Here is a 17,005-nt window from a genome sequence, read left to right as displayed (position 1 = left end):
AGCTGAAACTATTGCTTCCGTAATCTATGATCAGATAATCTGTAATTTTACTACACCTAACATCCTAGTTTCAGATAATGGGACTGAATTTAATAACAAAATCTTGGAAAATCTATGTAGTGTATTCCACATCAAGAAAGTCAATATACTCGTTAACCATCCCCAAAGTAATGGAGTAGTAGAAAGGTTAAACAAAAAGATAATTATATGTCTTAGAACCCTAATAAGTCCTCATAGTGTAACTTGGGATACTTGGATTCCTTGTGTTAAGTGTACCCTGAACAATCAAATTAATGTAGCAACTGGGGATACACCTCATTTTATAATTTTTGGGGAGGACAAAACTCTGCCATATGAAATGTTGACTGCAGAGCAAAAACCCATATATAATATGGATGATTATATATCCAATAGGATAAATACTCTTCAAAGTATTCACCAAAGAGTTAGGAAACATATGCAGGTGTATTCACAAAAGATGAAGGAACAACAACACAAAATAGCTCATAAACTAGAACTGAAAATTGGAGAATTAGTAATGGTCAAATTAACCTCACCCAATAATAAACTTTCACCAAGGTACACTGGTCCATATAGGGTAATTGATTCTGCAGGTGGAAACAAGTTTAAACTTAAACATTTAGAATCAAGAGAAGAATTGATAGGACATTTAGATGACATAAGGAAAATTAGCTTGCAGATCTATGAAGATGATTATAGTAATACTTTGTGCATGAATATTAATAACCCTGGAGAATATGGAGAATATTATAATGATATTTTTCAAGAGTTGAACATTAATCTTGATGTATTTTACAGATAGTATTGACCATTTGTATTGTATTTGGGATGGGAGACTTAAACAACTGGAACTTGGTGTCAAGCAGATACATGGAAACCTAAAACCTAGGATCTGCTGTGGTCAGACTTGGAATCTTAAGGACTTAAGGACCTCTCATCTGAGTACACACATGAGTATTGTGACCATTTTAAAGTAATGAGACTGTCTTTGAAAATGAAGTGTGTTGGAAATAATATTGAACAAGAAGAGACACTCAAACTCTAGATTAATGTGTTTTGCATTTGAAAAGTTAGTGTTCATAGTGATCTCTTTTGTGTTCCGAGAAGCTTCACATGAACTCTCTGGTTAGGAATATGTCTGTTATGAACAATTGTCATTACCAACGAATTTTGGTAGACCAGATCCCTCATTGTAACATACAAGGATCTCATTACCTGTTTTTCCCTAACAAGACAAAGGTATCAATAAATTGTCCCGGGTTGAGTCCTAAATTAGATTTGGTTGAAGGTCTTGTCTCTATTCAAGATAACTGCGAATTGCATGCAGACACTATTTCCACCATTTCTAATACCCTTAATACAATGCATTTAACCGAGGACACCTACATTTCAACCTTCAACTTCACATTGCCTGAAAACTCTCCTCCCTTGAAAATTAAGAGAAGACCATTGTCAAGATCTCCCTCAAATGATTTACATATACTACCAATCCTTATCATACCCTTACTTTCAGTGTTAGTGGCAGCACTGATTGCCTTTGTTGTATTCCGGAGATTGGCTCTGTCAAAGCAAATCAACCATGTAACCGCTTAATTCAATACCTTATATATATTGAGATGCATGTTATTCACATTTATAGGTATTATGTTTATGTATTATTCCCAATTTATTGCATGAATGATATATTTTGGAGGGTAGATTAACAATTACGCAAGGGTAGATTAGCTTATTCTAGAAATATATTAGCAAGCCCTGTAAGAGGGAAATAAGAAATTGGTCGGGACGACCAAGGGTAGCTGCCGAGCCCTGTAAGAGGCCGGTAGTGTACGAATGGAAATGAGCTAGGGCATTAGAATAATTCAGACTCGACGCCTGTGAGGGCGACGTTATGTCTATGTGAGGGCGACGTTATGTCTATGTAAACACACCGACGGTGGTGACTGTTTTATAATCGATGATGTAATCAAAACTCTGTAAGCGCAGGTTAGCTTCGTTTGACTAATGCTGAGGTAAACAATTTTGCTAGTGGCATTGGAATGGCTTTCTGGATTGGTGCAAGGTGGAGAAGGAGGAAAAAACTATTGGTGCATGAATTCAAAGTCACGCCCATAAGGAGTGACATTTATTTGAAAAGTCACTGGAGATTGGATTAGAAAAATTAGTGACGTCAGACGAAGGTAGCTTAGCGTAGGATACGGGATCTCGAGGGAGAGAGGATCGAGAGACGATCTAGGGAGACGATCGGGAGAGACGATCTAGGGAGACGATCGAGAGAGACGATGTAGAGACGAGAGAAAGAGATCCTGAGTGTAACCAGAAGGTGAAATTACAGTGAAAGAAGAAAGAAAATTCACCACCCTTTTATTAACCCAAAGGACGAGAGAACTAGGCACGGGGCCTAGAAAATAGTGAGACTACTGCTTAAGAGGAACTTGAATATTTAGTGAAACTCACGTAACGAAGGCAAGGGGCCTCAAGACGAGTGGTATTACAAGTCAAATATACGTGTAATGGTCGAGGACCGACAGTGGTGGTGACAGTGGTGACAAGGGGTGGTGAAACTCGCCGTTGTACTTTTTCCAGTCTGTCAATGTCTTTAATGAGATTCGGTGACCATACGGAAACAGCATATTCCAAATGTGGACGAACTAACGATTTATATAGCTTGTTAATGAGTGATGGACTTTTGAAATCAAAAGATCGCGCAATCAGTCCCAGAATCTTATTTGCTTTCTCAGAGGCTGAAATACACTGCTTGGATGATTTGAGGTCGTTACTGATAATTACGCCGAGATCTTTTTCACTATCCACTTTTGTTAACGAATTTCCAAATAACTTGTAATCGTACTTACTGTTATTTTTACCTATGTGCATTACTTTGCATTTACTTGTTTTAAATTTCATTAGCCACTTTTCAGACCATTGCTGTAATTTATCTAAATCTTCTTGAATTCTAAGCCATCAACATCGAGAACCTCGAGGAGGCATACATGCAGAAATTGAAAGGTGGCTAAGGACTAGAACCTCGGCTAGCACGTAACAAGTGATAGTGCCTTAACCGATTGCGCCATCAAGAGAGGTATAAGTTGAGCGTAACTTTTCTTATATATTTGTATGCTCGAATTACAAACACGTACACAAAATTTTGCGTTCAATCCATGATAGTAAAATTGGTAAGAATGCAGTGCGGGAAAGTATTTGTACAAAACTGAATGGGTTCCAATGAACAGATTTACATTTATCAACCACAATTTACTTTAATTCTAAGCCATCAACATCGAGAACCTCGAGTAGGCATACATGCAGAAATTGAAACGTGTTACAGCTAAGGAGTGGAACCTCCGCTAGCACATAACAAGCGATAGTGACTTAACCGATTGCGCTATCAAGAGAGAAATAAGTTTAGCGCAACTTTTCTTATATATTGTATGCTCGGGTTACACATACATACACGAAATTTTACGTTCAACCCATCTCCGCCAAGATAGTACAGTTGGTAAGTATACAACGAGGGAAAGTATTTGTACAACACCGAATGGGATCCAGTGAACGACTTTGCATTTATCAGCCACACTGCACTTTAATTCTAAGCCATTAACATCGAGAACTTCGAGGAGGCATACATGCAGAAATTGAAACGTGGTACAACTAAGGACTCGAACCCCCGCCAGCACGTAACAAGTAATAGTGACTTAACCGATTGCGCTATCAAGAGAGATAAAAGTTGAGCACAGCTTTTCTTATATATTTGTATGCTCGATTTTTATACACGTACACGAAGTTTTGCATTCAACCCATCTCCGCCAAGATAGTGCAATTGGTAAGTATAGAATGAGGGAAAGTATTTGCAGAACACTGAATGGGTTTCAGTGTTTCGAAATGATATTTGCGTTGTTTAGGAAGGACTGCCTTAGGTCGTCTTGTGTACGATCCTCATTTCGCTCCCTCTCGGCGGATCTTGCCGTCGTAGATGGAAGTGGCTGTTGACGAGCCACCAGCGGTGCCTCCTAACTTGCGGATATTCTTGTTGTGATTCGCTTGGTTATGTCGCAGTGTCTTCTGTGTTGTTGTTGTCTTATGCTTCATTTATATTGACCCAAACCACTTATATGACTTTGCAAACGATATTTTTTTACCTGGTTTATTTACAATATTTATTTGTGTATATCTATGTCTTGCTGGTGGGTGCAAGCCTTGGCTTGAGACCCTCCTTTATGAGGTTGAAGAAGACTCATTTTAAATAGATTTACTTATGTATCTATTTGCACATTTATTTAAAAATTATATTAACTTCATCTTGACTTTGGGTCTCGCCACTGTGGGCAAAGCAAAACTTTGTGAAATAAAGAAAGGTGTAAGGGGCAGATTTTATTACGGGCTTATTTTACAATGGGGTACAGTGATTACATTAGTAAAGCATCCTGACAGAGACCTTTTGGTCCACAGTGATATCGAATGAAAAAAAAATGAAGTAAGCAAGTAAACAATATAATATGCACTACAGAGTACATTGCTTAAATGTTTACATAACTGAGTATGGAATGTTTGAAAAGCACTAATATACATGACATCCTCTTCAAGCATAGCGTGGAAATGGTATTCGGGGAAAAAGGGGTTAGGAGGAGGAAGAGAAGACATATTATTGTTGGGCTGATCTTGTGTGTCCTCAAGTCTTAGAGTTTTCTGGGAACCTCCTGAGGGTGAATCCCAGCTCACTGCCTCACGACGACCTCGATCCAGTGGCGGTAGGGTATGATGCTCGTGTAGAGGGTCACTGGTTCGTTGATATCAGAGGCCACTGGACCGATGCCCAATAAGTAGAAACGGCCGCCGTCTTCCACGTTGCGGAATAGGAGGGCAGAGAATCGAAGCTGGAGAAGATCGAAATGAGAACATAAGAATATATGAATAAAGGAGAGACCATAAGGCCTACACTAAGCAGTTCCGTATCCATCACCACCTGTCGTCCCCAATCATAAAGATGTCTAATCGAGTGACCAGTATTGAAGTGACCAGTGTCGAACCGAAATCGTTAATTATATGGCATCACTTTACACTAGTGATTTGTATGTATATATGTAGTAGTGGTACCACCTTGGATTGCTAACTTTGCTGTCCCGAGATTGGTCCCCACCCTTAGGGCTTGTAGAGTATATTTGGAAAAACGTGTTTGTGTGTGTGTGTGTGTGTGTGTGTGTGTGTGTGTGTCTGTGTCTGTGTGTGTGTATGTATGCCCGAGGACACAGTATTACCAGGTTGTACCATATCAACTGTGGAGCTCTTATCCGGGGTGTAATAGCTGTCGGTAACGAGGTCAGCGTATGATAGAAGACACTGGTGAATCAAACACACACGCACGCGCACACACACACACATACACACACACACACACACACACACACACACACACACACACACACACACACACACACACAGTCCAAGCGTTAAATTCTTACCGTTTTGAAATCAGCCACGACCCCTAGATGATTCTTGGAGATCAGTTCGATGCTCTTGACCTGCTCACGAGGGTACTTGGCATTGTAATCCTTAAGGGACTTGTAGAAGACGACTGGACCGTACGAATTGAAAGTTCCAAAAAACTTTTCCAAACCACCTGTGGAAGAAAACACACCGCGTCAAGACAGGCATTATTCGAGAGTGTAGCTAGATCCCATGTTCTTGTACCCATGCAAGTAAGTATTGTCCTCTGGGATTGAAATTTTCTCTTTATTACCATTTTCGTAAAGGAAACCGTAGACTGTGGCGTTTTGGATCCGCCCCTCGGGGTTGATCGTCGCGAACAGACCAGGAAGACATGCTGGCTGCACTTTTTCTGGGAAATAAAAGACGGGATTTACTCATTGAAATATTTAGTTTTAAAACTTGCGAACTTTTTGTGTATGTATATGCATACATACACACATACAGGCATACATACCTATTCACCCGTAAGTTAAATACAGTGCACACACACACACACACACACACACACACACACACACACACACACACACACACACACACACACACACACACACACACACACACATACACAAACATACACGAATTTATATGGATTGATAAGCTCCGCCTGTGTGACTCGAACCCTTGCATGAGTCCCAGCGGCTGAGGTTATTAATCCATTTGTCGTAACGAGACACAAAAAACATAGAATGTATGTGTGTGTGTGTGTGTGTGTGTGTGTGTGTGTGTAGTTGGCATAGTTTCCAGTGAGAACATGTATTTTGAAAGAAGTGCAAATATCGTGTGTACAGGGAATTTGGATTACCTGAGAAGGTTATAGGTATCTTCAAGGTAGCCACAGCTACGTTACTTCCAGTGAGAAGGTCATCGGGGTTCTCCACGGTAGGAAGTGTGCTTATTCCCAGCAGTTCAACGACTTTGACTTCATCTCCCACCGGTGCCAACACAGCGTCTCTGGAGATATAGTGTACACATTAATACCCTTTCCCGGAGCCGGTTGAATCGTTGCCATCAGCCGATGACTAAGATGCAGAAACAGGCGTTAGTTTGTATTAATCTGAACTGGATTTGCTCCGAAACCAGGCTGGTTATCTTATCACTGAGTCTAGATCTAACGAGGAGTTGACTGCATGATGCAAGAAAGTTGGGGAAGTTCTTGTGATAAATAGCATGAATATCCTCTTTTCTTCATCACCTTGGTCATGGTTTGGCCATTTCCAATGTTGCAGTGACAGAACATCAGTGCTTCTCGGTTTATAACGAAGCTGAATGTAGAAAAAGTAAACATGCAAACAGCCAGAATTAAAAAGAAAAAAAAAGACTGTAAACAAACACTTAGGCAGCCAAAAGAAATAAGTAAGAGACAACTAATTCACAGAGATTAGAGCATTTCGCGTAGGTATTTTGGTCGTGTGTTTTGCTACATTGCCTGTGACCCTGGCAGTAGGCGGAGGACAGAGAGGAACTTTGTTCACAGGGATCTAAAATGAGGGGACTACAAATGGTGTTGGATGGATGTGAGGTAGGTGAAGGGCTGTTATATGCCTTGGGTAGTCCACCTCACTTTTTAGGGAGAGAGGGCGTTTTGGCATATGTGTATATGCAATGTGTGAATGTTGAGGCCTTCTGACAAGTTAAGAAAGATGGAAAAGAGGACACGGGTCAAAATCCGAGTTTATTACTGACCAGTTTTGCTTTGAGCTTCTTCAGAGGCTCTGGAGAACCTGAAAGCGAAACCGGCGAGGGATAAACTCGGAATTAAACTCGTGTCCTCATTTTCCACCTTTCTCAAGTATGTATGTATGCATGCATGTATGTTTTCTCCTAGCCGGAGCATCCACGAGTTAACATGAATTAGAAAAGGATACTCACACTTTATTGATGAGGAGACAGAAAGGAGAGGCGACGACGTGGCGACTGGAGATGACGACTCCTACGCAGTGGACACTGAAGTCTTTGCCTCTGCCTTTGCCCATGGGGATCACCCATGGAGCGTTGTCCTCCTTTCCGCCACTGTTCTCATACCTCGGGTTCTGCCGGAATCACACATAAGTAGTCAACAAGAACTTGACTTCTGCATAAGAGATAAGGCTCCAGTCACCACGTGAGAAGTCGACCAAACCTTGACTTATATGTGAGCATAAAACACGAGGCTGCAGTTATCCTAAAGTCTTGGTCATATTCTAGCATAGATATTTGTTACAGTAGTATTAATGACAATGATAATGAAATCCTTGACATCATTTCCGATAATGCAGTTGACACATTCGGTTGCTCTTTGGTTTTAGTAGTTCTTTTCATTCGTATGTCGTCATATACAATAGGGCTATGATGGTAATCCCATGACCAAAAGATTTCTTTAACATCTGTGGTCGGATGAGTTCACAAAAGCTATCGTAAGTGTGCGTCGTACAACCCAACATCCCACAACTCTATCGAATTCTTTCTTGTACTTCCTACAATCACTTCAATATTATGTTTTTTCTGAGTTGGCAAATATGCACTTTCTCGTCCTGTATGCCTCATGCCGGATTGGCTGACCAGAGCAAGTGTGAGTAGCACCGTTGCTCTGCAAATGTATATACAGTGTTGCAGCGCTGTGGTGTTGTTCAGGTAGTTAGAGACAAGGTGTATGGGTCTGAAAACTGCATTTTCGCTAAGCTATATATATAAAGATAAGCATAGGATCTACATCTAATGGCAGACTTGACTTACCCTTCCGCAGTCTTTGGGCAGAGAAGTCAATAGCGGCAGACTAGAAGCCTGTTTTCCAGCATCAGTCGCAAGTTCGAACTGTGACTTGGAATACATCTGATCGTTAATGTGCTGAGTTTTGTCTTCATTCCCGTTGAGATCCTGCCAAGCCGCGGACACGTCCTTCTCTTGATTCGTATCTAATGTAGGCAGCAAAACCTCCATGTCTGGGTTGACTAATTGGACAGTAGAGGGTCCTGGAATTGCGGACAGCTGGGTTTTAGTTCCAGATCTATGAATAGGACGAGGAGGGCAGGGAACGAAAGTGGAATGAAGAGGGAGCACATGCAATGGACACAGCAATGATCGGAACACTCGTACAAGTCTTTGCTGTCCTAGAAGTGTAATTTTGCTCGGAGGTCATTAATATTTCCCAAATTTTCGTACGATTTATAGGCCACAATAAACCCTTGTTAACCGCTACATTCTGCATATGGTGTAATTTTGTAGATGATTGTACCATGTGACCGTCAATGTGTTAAGATGAAGTCTCCACTGTATTGTTATCATATCAAACCTCTCGCCACGAGAATTTCCTAAGCAAAATAAAATTATGGCTGTAGGAATATCATATCTATATATATATATATTATATATATATATATATATATATATATATATATATATATGTGTGTGTGTGTGTGTGTGTGTGTGTGTGTGTGTGTGTGTGTGTGTGTGTGTGTGTGTGTGTAAGTGTATCTTAGTGTCGTTTGGCAACAGGCAATTATATCCCGTAATGTGTGGAGTTCTCCCTACCTGCATAAGCGAGGGCTACGAGAAGCAGGGCCAGGAACATGGAGCGCGCTTCCATCGTGATCAGCTTCTGCAAAAGAGGAACCTTCTTTAAGACCCAAAAGAACCAGAAACGTCAAAGGGGATCGTCACAGATACAAAGATATCAAGATCTTAAGAATTCTGTGGTCTGTTGGGAGCAGAAGTACCTGAGGTACTCCAGCGTTTGGGTGTTCACGTACTTTGCAGAAGTCGTTCCGGTTGTGAAGGCAGTTAGGGTCTGAGCCTCACGAGGTAAGGCTCAGTATATAGGCAGGGCACGAGCGTTCCCAAGTTCTTCGTTCGTTTGTCAAAGCGCATAGTTTACCTGAAGGGTCGCGTCGCTTCGTTCGGTCGATTCACGGGAATTATTGTTTTCGCAGAATCATGAGTTCATTTGTTCGTTTCTTGACTGCAGCTTTTCATTATTTTTGTTGTTATTATTAACGTCATTATCATTAATGTTATTAGATATTAATATTGTTTTGTTGTTGTTGTTATATTATTATTATTATTATTATAATTATCATTGTTATTATTATGTATTATTATTATTATTATTATTATCATCATTATTTTGTTATCGCTATTACTGATAGTATTATTTTTATTATTGTTGTCATTATTATTATTATTTTTATTATTATTATTATTATTATTATTATTATTATTATTATTATTGTTGTTGTTGTTGTTGTTATTATTATTATCATCATTATTATTATTATTATTATTATTATTATTGCTATTGTTATTATTATTGTTATTATTATTATTATTATTATTATTATTTTTGTTGTTATTATTTTTAGTATTATTGTTGTTATTATCATTAATATTACTATTACTATTGTTATTATTACTATTAATTTACTCGTGTAATTTATGATTATAATTACTGCTATTCATAGCACCGCTATCATTGCAATTCCTAATAATGCTGATAATGTTAGGAGTGACGTCATTAATTACAGAACCCTACGAACACAATCTTGATTCACCTCCTCTTCCTCTCTTAATTTCTTTCCTAAACATCTTTTTATTTTACTTTCAAGATTTTCTGTCATACTCTTATCCCATTTTACATCTTCTCTCCTCTTTGCTTCCTTTATCTTATACTTGACCTCCCTTCTCTTTACTTTGTACCTCTCATACGATTCCCTCGTCCTAATTTGTAGCCAATCTATAAAAGCCTGCTTCTTCTCTTCTACACCCATCTTTGCTTCCTTATCCCACTATTCACTACCCTTCCTTCTATTTCCTCCCGCCCTCCTTGTTCCACATACTATCTTTGCACACGTTATGACTCCCTCCTTGAACCATCCCCATTCCTCCTCCGCTCCTAGTTCTACTCTATCCTTCACTCACTCCCACTCCTCTCTCAGCTTCTTCTTATACTCCTACTCTTCTTACTCATTTAAGCAGCTCACTCTAAGTGCCTCCTTACCTTCTGCCCTTTTCCTCTTTCTCCACCCATTCTTCACTCTCAATATACCTTCCACCAGAAAATGATCTGATATTCCCCCACTCTATTCCCTTAGAACATGTACACCCTTAACTTTTCAAACCATACTCCCGGTCACCACTATATAGTCCATTAACGCTCTATCTGCCACCCTTCCATCCACCCCCCTCTCCTATGTATAGTTATGCTTGACTTTCTTCCTAAATACTGTATTTGCTATCATCAACTCTCGAGACACATCTCCACCATGAATTCTCCACTACAATTTTTACGTGGAACTCCATACTTCCCAATCACCCCGTCTATTGGGTTGTTTCCTACCCTAGCATTAAGGTCTCTCAATACAACTACATTGACATTTCTCTCTAGTCCCTCTATGCACTCATTTAAATCTACCCAAAAAGCCTCCCTTTCCTCTACGCTCTTCTCACTACCAGGCCCATACGCACTTACAAAAACCTACATCTCCGTTCCCAGCCTCACCTTCATCCACATCAGCCTTGAAGAACCTCCTTCCACTCCACTTCAAGCTTACCTATCTCTTCACTTACTAGTGTAGCCACCCCTTTTCTGCCTCGTCCTCTCTTCACTCCTGAGAACCTCCCAACTACATTCCCAAACTGACACTCACCCCTCCCTTTCAATTTAGGTTCATTCAAAGCCAACACATACATCTTTCTTCTTCCAAACATACTGCCTATCTCTTCCCATTTACTCTCATCTGTACCACATCCACGCACATTTGATGACCCAAATCTTAGGGTACTGGTTGGAAAACTCCAAGACTCTCTCATGCCTTCCCGTTTTTTGTCGCCTTTTACGACTCAAGTGGGAAGACTTGGTGGCAGCATTCTATCCCCCACCACAGGGTAGGCGAAAAAAAGGAAATCAATATTCAGAGAGATGGTACAGGACAGTAAGAAGGGGTTGGGGGACAGCATAACGGAGGGATAGTCGTAGTATGATAAAAATTTCATCATTTATGTATGAACGGAGTTTTCCTGTATCACAGAGAAAAAAGTGTAGATCTGGTCCGTAGGGGCGCCCCATATAGACCCTAATGTATCAACTGTATGCTACTTTGCCACAATAACATGCAGCCAATACCCCAGACGCCGATATCCGCGTGGACCACACACACACCTCATGACGCCTACTTAGACGTTATCGTATGGAAGTGATGAGGTCGATTACCACATCACGGTCGAAAATTATCGTCCCAATAGCAGGAGAGAGTAACTTAAACTACGAAACTGTTTTAGGACTTAATATAGATTCGGCCGTCCGCCATGACATGAATAATACTCGATGAATATACAAATGCTCTGTAAAGCGTATGGAAATATAACTATATACAAATCCATTTAGTAATATAATAGTGATGCTCGTATGAGATGTAATGTTTACGATATACGGTAATGATGGGAATTGGTATATACAATGATATAATGCAGATTAAGAATATTATGTACAATGAAGCTATGTACACTTAGGGGACACTGCAGCAGTTGTGGCGTGTTGCCACAGAAATGGTAGGATTGACCACCATGCTGGCCTCTTGTTACAGGTTAACCCGTAATGTGAAGCTATAAACCCAGGATATGACTGGAGAAGACACACATATTTTACCATATAGCAGCTGGGCTGTGTGGTTACGGGCGATCATGGCTGTAATAGAACGGAAACACACAGAATACGGTGGTGGTGATTTTAAGTAAAGAAAGTGAGGGTAAATCAGAGGAGAAACTTGGGAAAGTTTGACCTGGAAAACGACATTCAGTTGCTAAGGGGAAAAATGAATACATAGAATAAATAAGTGAACAAATAAAGGTGTCGTCTATGGAGCTCTTCTTAAGGAAATAAACACCATATGAGGATGGAGTCTTTATAAGCACGAAGTTTCGCCTATTACAGCTTTTTCATGTACCTGAAAAAGCTTAAGCGAAACGCCGTACATTTAATGTTTATTTGTATAGACTTGTCGGCAACTGCCACTTTCATACAGCTCTTTTTAAGCCATCTGAAGTTTATGATGATAGTAACTGACGTCTCTAGTGTCGATGACGGGAAACCTACTGCTTGAGATCATCCAATAACAATCCCCAAGTTCTCGTAGATCTCTGAAAGAAGATGTACTATTGTGGGTTGGTGTCTCTATCACCGGTTCACAGAGGGTTGTCAGTTCCATTTAATTAATAATAATAAAAACAATAATAATAAAAAAGATAAATAGATAAATAAATTCATAAACAAATAATAAACAAACAAATGAAATAAGATAAAAAAGAATAAAAAAAATTAGGCGATTACTTTTATTGCTCTCTCTCCGTTCTGCTACTATCCTTCGTTAAATCTCTCCTGTACCACGTCTGTGATTTCTTATGATTAGCGATATTGTCCCCAAGGATAGAGGCGCTGGGTATTCCCGAGAAGTTTGATCACGTATTGCCAAGATGGTAAATGATGGAGGAAAGATTAAGAATCTAAGTTCTACTTTCTAGATTAAAACTAAGTTCTGGTAATACATTTTGTCCATTACACTGGTCAACAAAATTGATTAAAATACATCTCCCACAAGCAAAAGGAGGTGAACTCGATAGATTTTTTTCTTCTGGTTTCAAGTATGTTTTCAGAATTTTTCTATCATGCATAGTTTTTCTGTGATAGCATATTAAATTTTAAACAATTATAACGAATAAATGAGGCTGATATTTCAATGAAACTTACCTTTGAAATGTAGAAACGTATGATTTTCGATTGTGTTTTGCTTCTGGGAGATCTCTTTTTAGTGTCCAACAGTAATCAGTTCACATTGAAGAGCTCCACTTCCGTTGATACCGGGTTTCCATGTTCAGAATGCCCTGGTCAAACCTCTCACCGTGCTCGTCACTTACAGCACAAAGATATGCAGGAAAATGTCCCAATGAAAGTGTAGGAAGCGGATTTTTAGGCTCATATTGCATTCCCAAAAGCTCTGCGCAAACTTTCTTAAATGACAGCCATGCAGCTTTTTCAAGACCATTTAGCACTTCATCAAAATTCTAGCCTCATATCGGCTCCCTAATATGTGGTCCAAGAACACCTTCTTTGATTTTTGCGTCACTTACTCTGGGAAACTTGTTTTTCAAATATGTGAATCCCTTGCCAGTTCTATCCCTGCTGGGTTCTATCGGAGTGGGATTATGTATTATGGACCGAGCATTGAGTAGGAAATAAAAATTATTCTCAGGTCTGTCACTGAACAGTTTCTTAAGTTCTGAACAATATTCTGTGTATGAGAGACCAGATTCTAGTTTTGGTTCTAAGAGACGTGGTCCCTTAACCCATCTCTGCCATGATAGTACAACTGGTAAGTATACAACGCGGGAAAGCATTTGTACAATACTGAATTGGTCCCAGTGAGCAGATTTACCTTTACAAAGGATTACAAACGCGGAGCATGCCGACAGGAGACCTTTTGATCCATATCTAGGTCGGATGCGGAAAAAAAATCATATTAATAATAAAACAATAAATAAAAACTATGATAATGTAAATAACAAATAAAATACATAAATAAATGCATAGGTATAGTTAAATAATAAACAAACAGGTAAACAGTAAATAATAATAAATTGACATATAACTAATAATAAATGAAAATCAGACAGACAATAGCAAAACAAGAACAAATAATATAAGATAAATTATAATCATTACAGCATCTTACTTAGGTATTTATCTAAATGGTTCTTAAAGCTTTGAACTGAACTACATTGCACTACCTGTGCAGGAAGTTTATTCCATTCATTAACTACACGGTTGGCAAAGTTGTTTCTACCTACTTCCAAATTGAATCTATTTCCGGACAGTTTGAGACCATTGTTTCTTGTCTGATTCTCATTCAATGTGAAAATTTTGTAACTTTTGATGTTGTCAATTCCCTTTAAAATCTTAAAGACCTGTATCAAGTCACCTCTGAGTCTACGCTTTTTTAGGGAAAACAGATTCATATGTTTTAGTCGATTTTCGTATGATTTATTTTTGATATTTGGAATCAGTTTTGTGGCTCGCTGTAAGAGGCCGGTAGTGTACGAATGGAAATGAGCTAGGGCAGTAGAATAATTCAGACTCGACGCCTGCTCGAGGGCGATGTTATGTCTATGTGAGGGCGACGTTATGTCTATGTAAACACACCGACGGTGGTGACTGTTTTATAATCGATGATGTAATCAAAACTCTGTAAGCGCAGGTTAGCTTCGTTTGACTAATGCTGAGGTAAACAATTTTGCTAGTGGCATTGGAATGGCTTTCCGGTTGGTGCAAGGTGGAGAAGGAGGAAAAAACTATTGGTGCATGAATTCAAAGTCACGCCCATAAGGAGTGACATTTATTTGAAAAGTCACTGGAGATTGGATTAGAAAAATTAGTGACGTCAGACGAAGGTAGCTTAGCGTAGGATACGGGATCTCGAGGGAGAGAGGATCGAGAGACGATCTAGGGAGACGATTGGGAGAGACGATCTAGGGAGACGATCGAGAGAGACGATGTAGAGACGAGAGAAAGAGATCCTGAGTGTAACCAGAAGGTGAAATTACAGTGAAAGAAGAAAGAAAATTCACCACCCTTTTATTAACCCAAAGGACGAGAGAACTAGGCACGGGGCCTAGAAAATAGTGAGACTACTGCTTAAGAGGAACTTGAATATTTAGGGAAACTCACTTAACGAAGGCAAGGGGCCTTGAGACGAGTGATATTACAAGTCAAATTTAAGTGTAATGATCGAGAACCGACAGTGGTGGTGACAGTGGTGACAAGGGGTGGTGAAAGTGGTGGCAGCGGTGGGATGAACGAACTGAGTGTTAAACACCTCCGAAGAGAAGTGGCGCAAGAAGTCTACGGGAACAAGACAACCAAAATCAAGAGTGTATTAGTTCCAAGACGACTACGAGAGAAATCTACAACTTCAAGTAACTGCTACGATGGGAACAAGCATTCTTCAAGATTATTCAAGGTGATCATCATCTACAAGGCGGTCTTCAAGGCAGAGTGTGTGATGGAGGAGGAACAACGTCGTTGACGAATGACAAGACCGTAGAAGGACGTCAAACCAGACATTGACATCACGAAGCGACATCGCAAGCAGCCAGGCTAAAGCAAGGTATTAGTAATAAGTATGAGTACCCCTCAGAATTCTAATGTGTTGAGACACGAAATTCACACATCAATTACAAATATTCCAAAATTCACAGGAGAGTCTAACACATATGGTGTAAACAAGTTCCTGAACCTCATTGACACTCTTATAGTTAGTAAAAACATTACCAATGAGAATCGTAAGATTGAGATTCTCAAGGAGAATATAGATCCAGAGCATGGAAGGGCGAGGTTTGTCATTAACTTCCAGCAAATGGAAGAAATTAATCAATATGATAATTACAAGAAAGCCTTTCTTAAACATTTCATGTCCAAATGTGATCAGGATCCTATTAGATCATTGGTAAAAATGATTAAGGAAGTTAGGACAAGTGAAACTGACACAGAGTACTTAGCTAGATTAGATAGATGGTCAAAAGACATGAATTCTATCTTGAAAGATTCAGACTGGATAGAAAGATCTAGTGAGATGAAAATCTCACAGGTAATCAAATTGATTACATTTAGTTTATTGGCAAAGAATTCTGATGACTTAACAGCAGAAAGGCTGTACAAAGATCTAAAATCAAATATCAGTTTAGGAGAAGTAGATTATCTTCTTCAAGGATACAGTGAGACCAGAACAATAAACCCATATGTAATGCCTATAAATCAACAAAGCCAATATAGGAACTCTAGAGAGTTTAAGAAAACAGAAGTAGGACATAGGCGGCATGCTAGAAGTCCATCTAGGGATAGGGATACCAGAATCCTATGTTTTAATTGTAATGCATGGGGACACAAAGCACAAGAATGTTTTTATGGGATTATTTGCAGAAATTGCAAATACGAAGGTCACAATGAGTATCAATGTAGGAACCCTCCATTCTGTATTTACCATAATAAAATCGGACACAGAACTGATGAGTGCCGGAATTTTGTGGTACCCCCAGGGCTAAGAGGAAAACCCCCAGACACAGAATAAACCATTTCAGACCTCCCCATATATATACCGATAGGCGGTATTGTGTTAAATATGGGAATGCAAGGGAGATGAAAGAAACTGACAAACTTATAATTACTGTTGGTAAAACTTCTGTAGGACCTCTCATTGCGGGTAAAGTGTTCAATAAGCCTATTCAAATTTTTATTGATACAGGGTCTGTAGTTAATGTAATTACTAGTAAAGTTTTAAACCAGTTGAACCCAGGAGTGAAAATGTTGGAACCAATCCGTTACACATTGCAAGGTGTAACTGGAAATCAGTTAAAAACATTAGGTAAGATTGAGCTAGAAGTTGCCTTGTATACAAATGAACAATTGTACATCCCAGTGATAGTGGTAGAAGAGTCTGTTTTTCCAGGAGATTTATTGATAGGATTTGCAACTATGAGA

General features: G+C 39.4%; 1 protein-coding gene across 1 annotated transcript; it reads right to left on the bottom strand.

Annotated features, from left to right (window-relative positions):
* Nucleotides 1–4,382: 4,382 nt before the first annotated feature.
* On the bottom strand, nucleotides 4,383–9,269 carry LOC143024965 (uncharacterized). Its single transcript, XM_076184501.1, has 8 exons — nucleotides 9,201–9,269; nucleotides 9,016–9,082; nucleotides 8,221–8,456; nucleotides 7,378–7,538; nucleotides 6,311–6,459; nucleotides 5,756–5,854; nucleotides 5,478–5,635; nucleotides 4,383–4,892 (listed from the first exon to the last, which is right to left on the bottom strand). Exons 2-8 carry the CDS (start codon nucleotides 9,068–9,070, stop codon nucleotides 4,734–4,736), a joined length of 1,017 nt encoding a protein of 338 aa, XP_076040616.1. The 5' UTR covers nucleotides 9,071–9,082; nucleotides 9,201–9,269; the 3' UTR covers nucleotides 4,383–4,733.
* Between the last annotated feature and the right edge of the window lie 7,736 nt (nucleotides 9,270–17,005).

Source organism: Oratosquilla oratoria, chromosome 4 (assembly GCF_046742065.1).
Source record: "Oratosquilla oratoria isolate Oo_2021 chromosome 4, ASM4674206v1, whole genome shotgun sequence".
In the NCBI taxonomy this organism is placed as follows: domain Eukaryota; kingdom Metazoa; phylum Arthropoda; class Malacostraca; order Stomatopoda; family Squillidae; genus Oratosquilla; species Oratosquilla oratoria.
This window is presented reverse-complemented; position numbering and strand designations above follow the sequence as displayed.

Bases quoted from the DNA above. Each gene is read 5' to 3' on its own strand.
- LOC143024965 (XM_076184501.1), bottom strand. From the start codon at position 9,070: ATGGAAGCGCGCTCCATGTTCCTGGCCCTGCTTCTCGTAGCCCTCGCT. The intron at 8,457-9,015 runs GTAGGGAGAACT...CCGCAATTCCAG, and splicing joins CGTAGCCCTCGCTTATGCAG to GACCCTCTACTGTCCAATTA. The intron at 6,460-7,377 runs GTGAGTATCCTT...CTATATCTCCAG, and splicing joins TGTCTCCTCATCAATAAAGT to AGACGCTGTGTTGGCACCGG.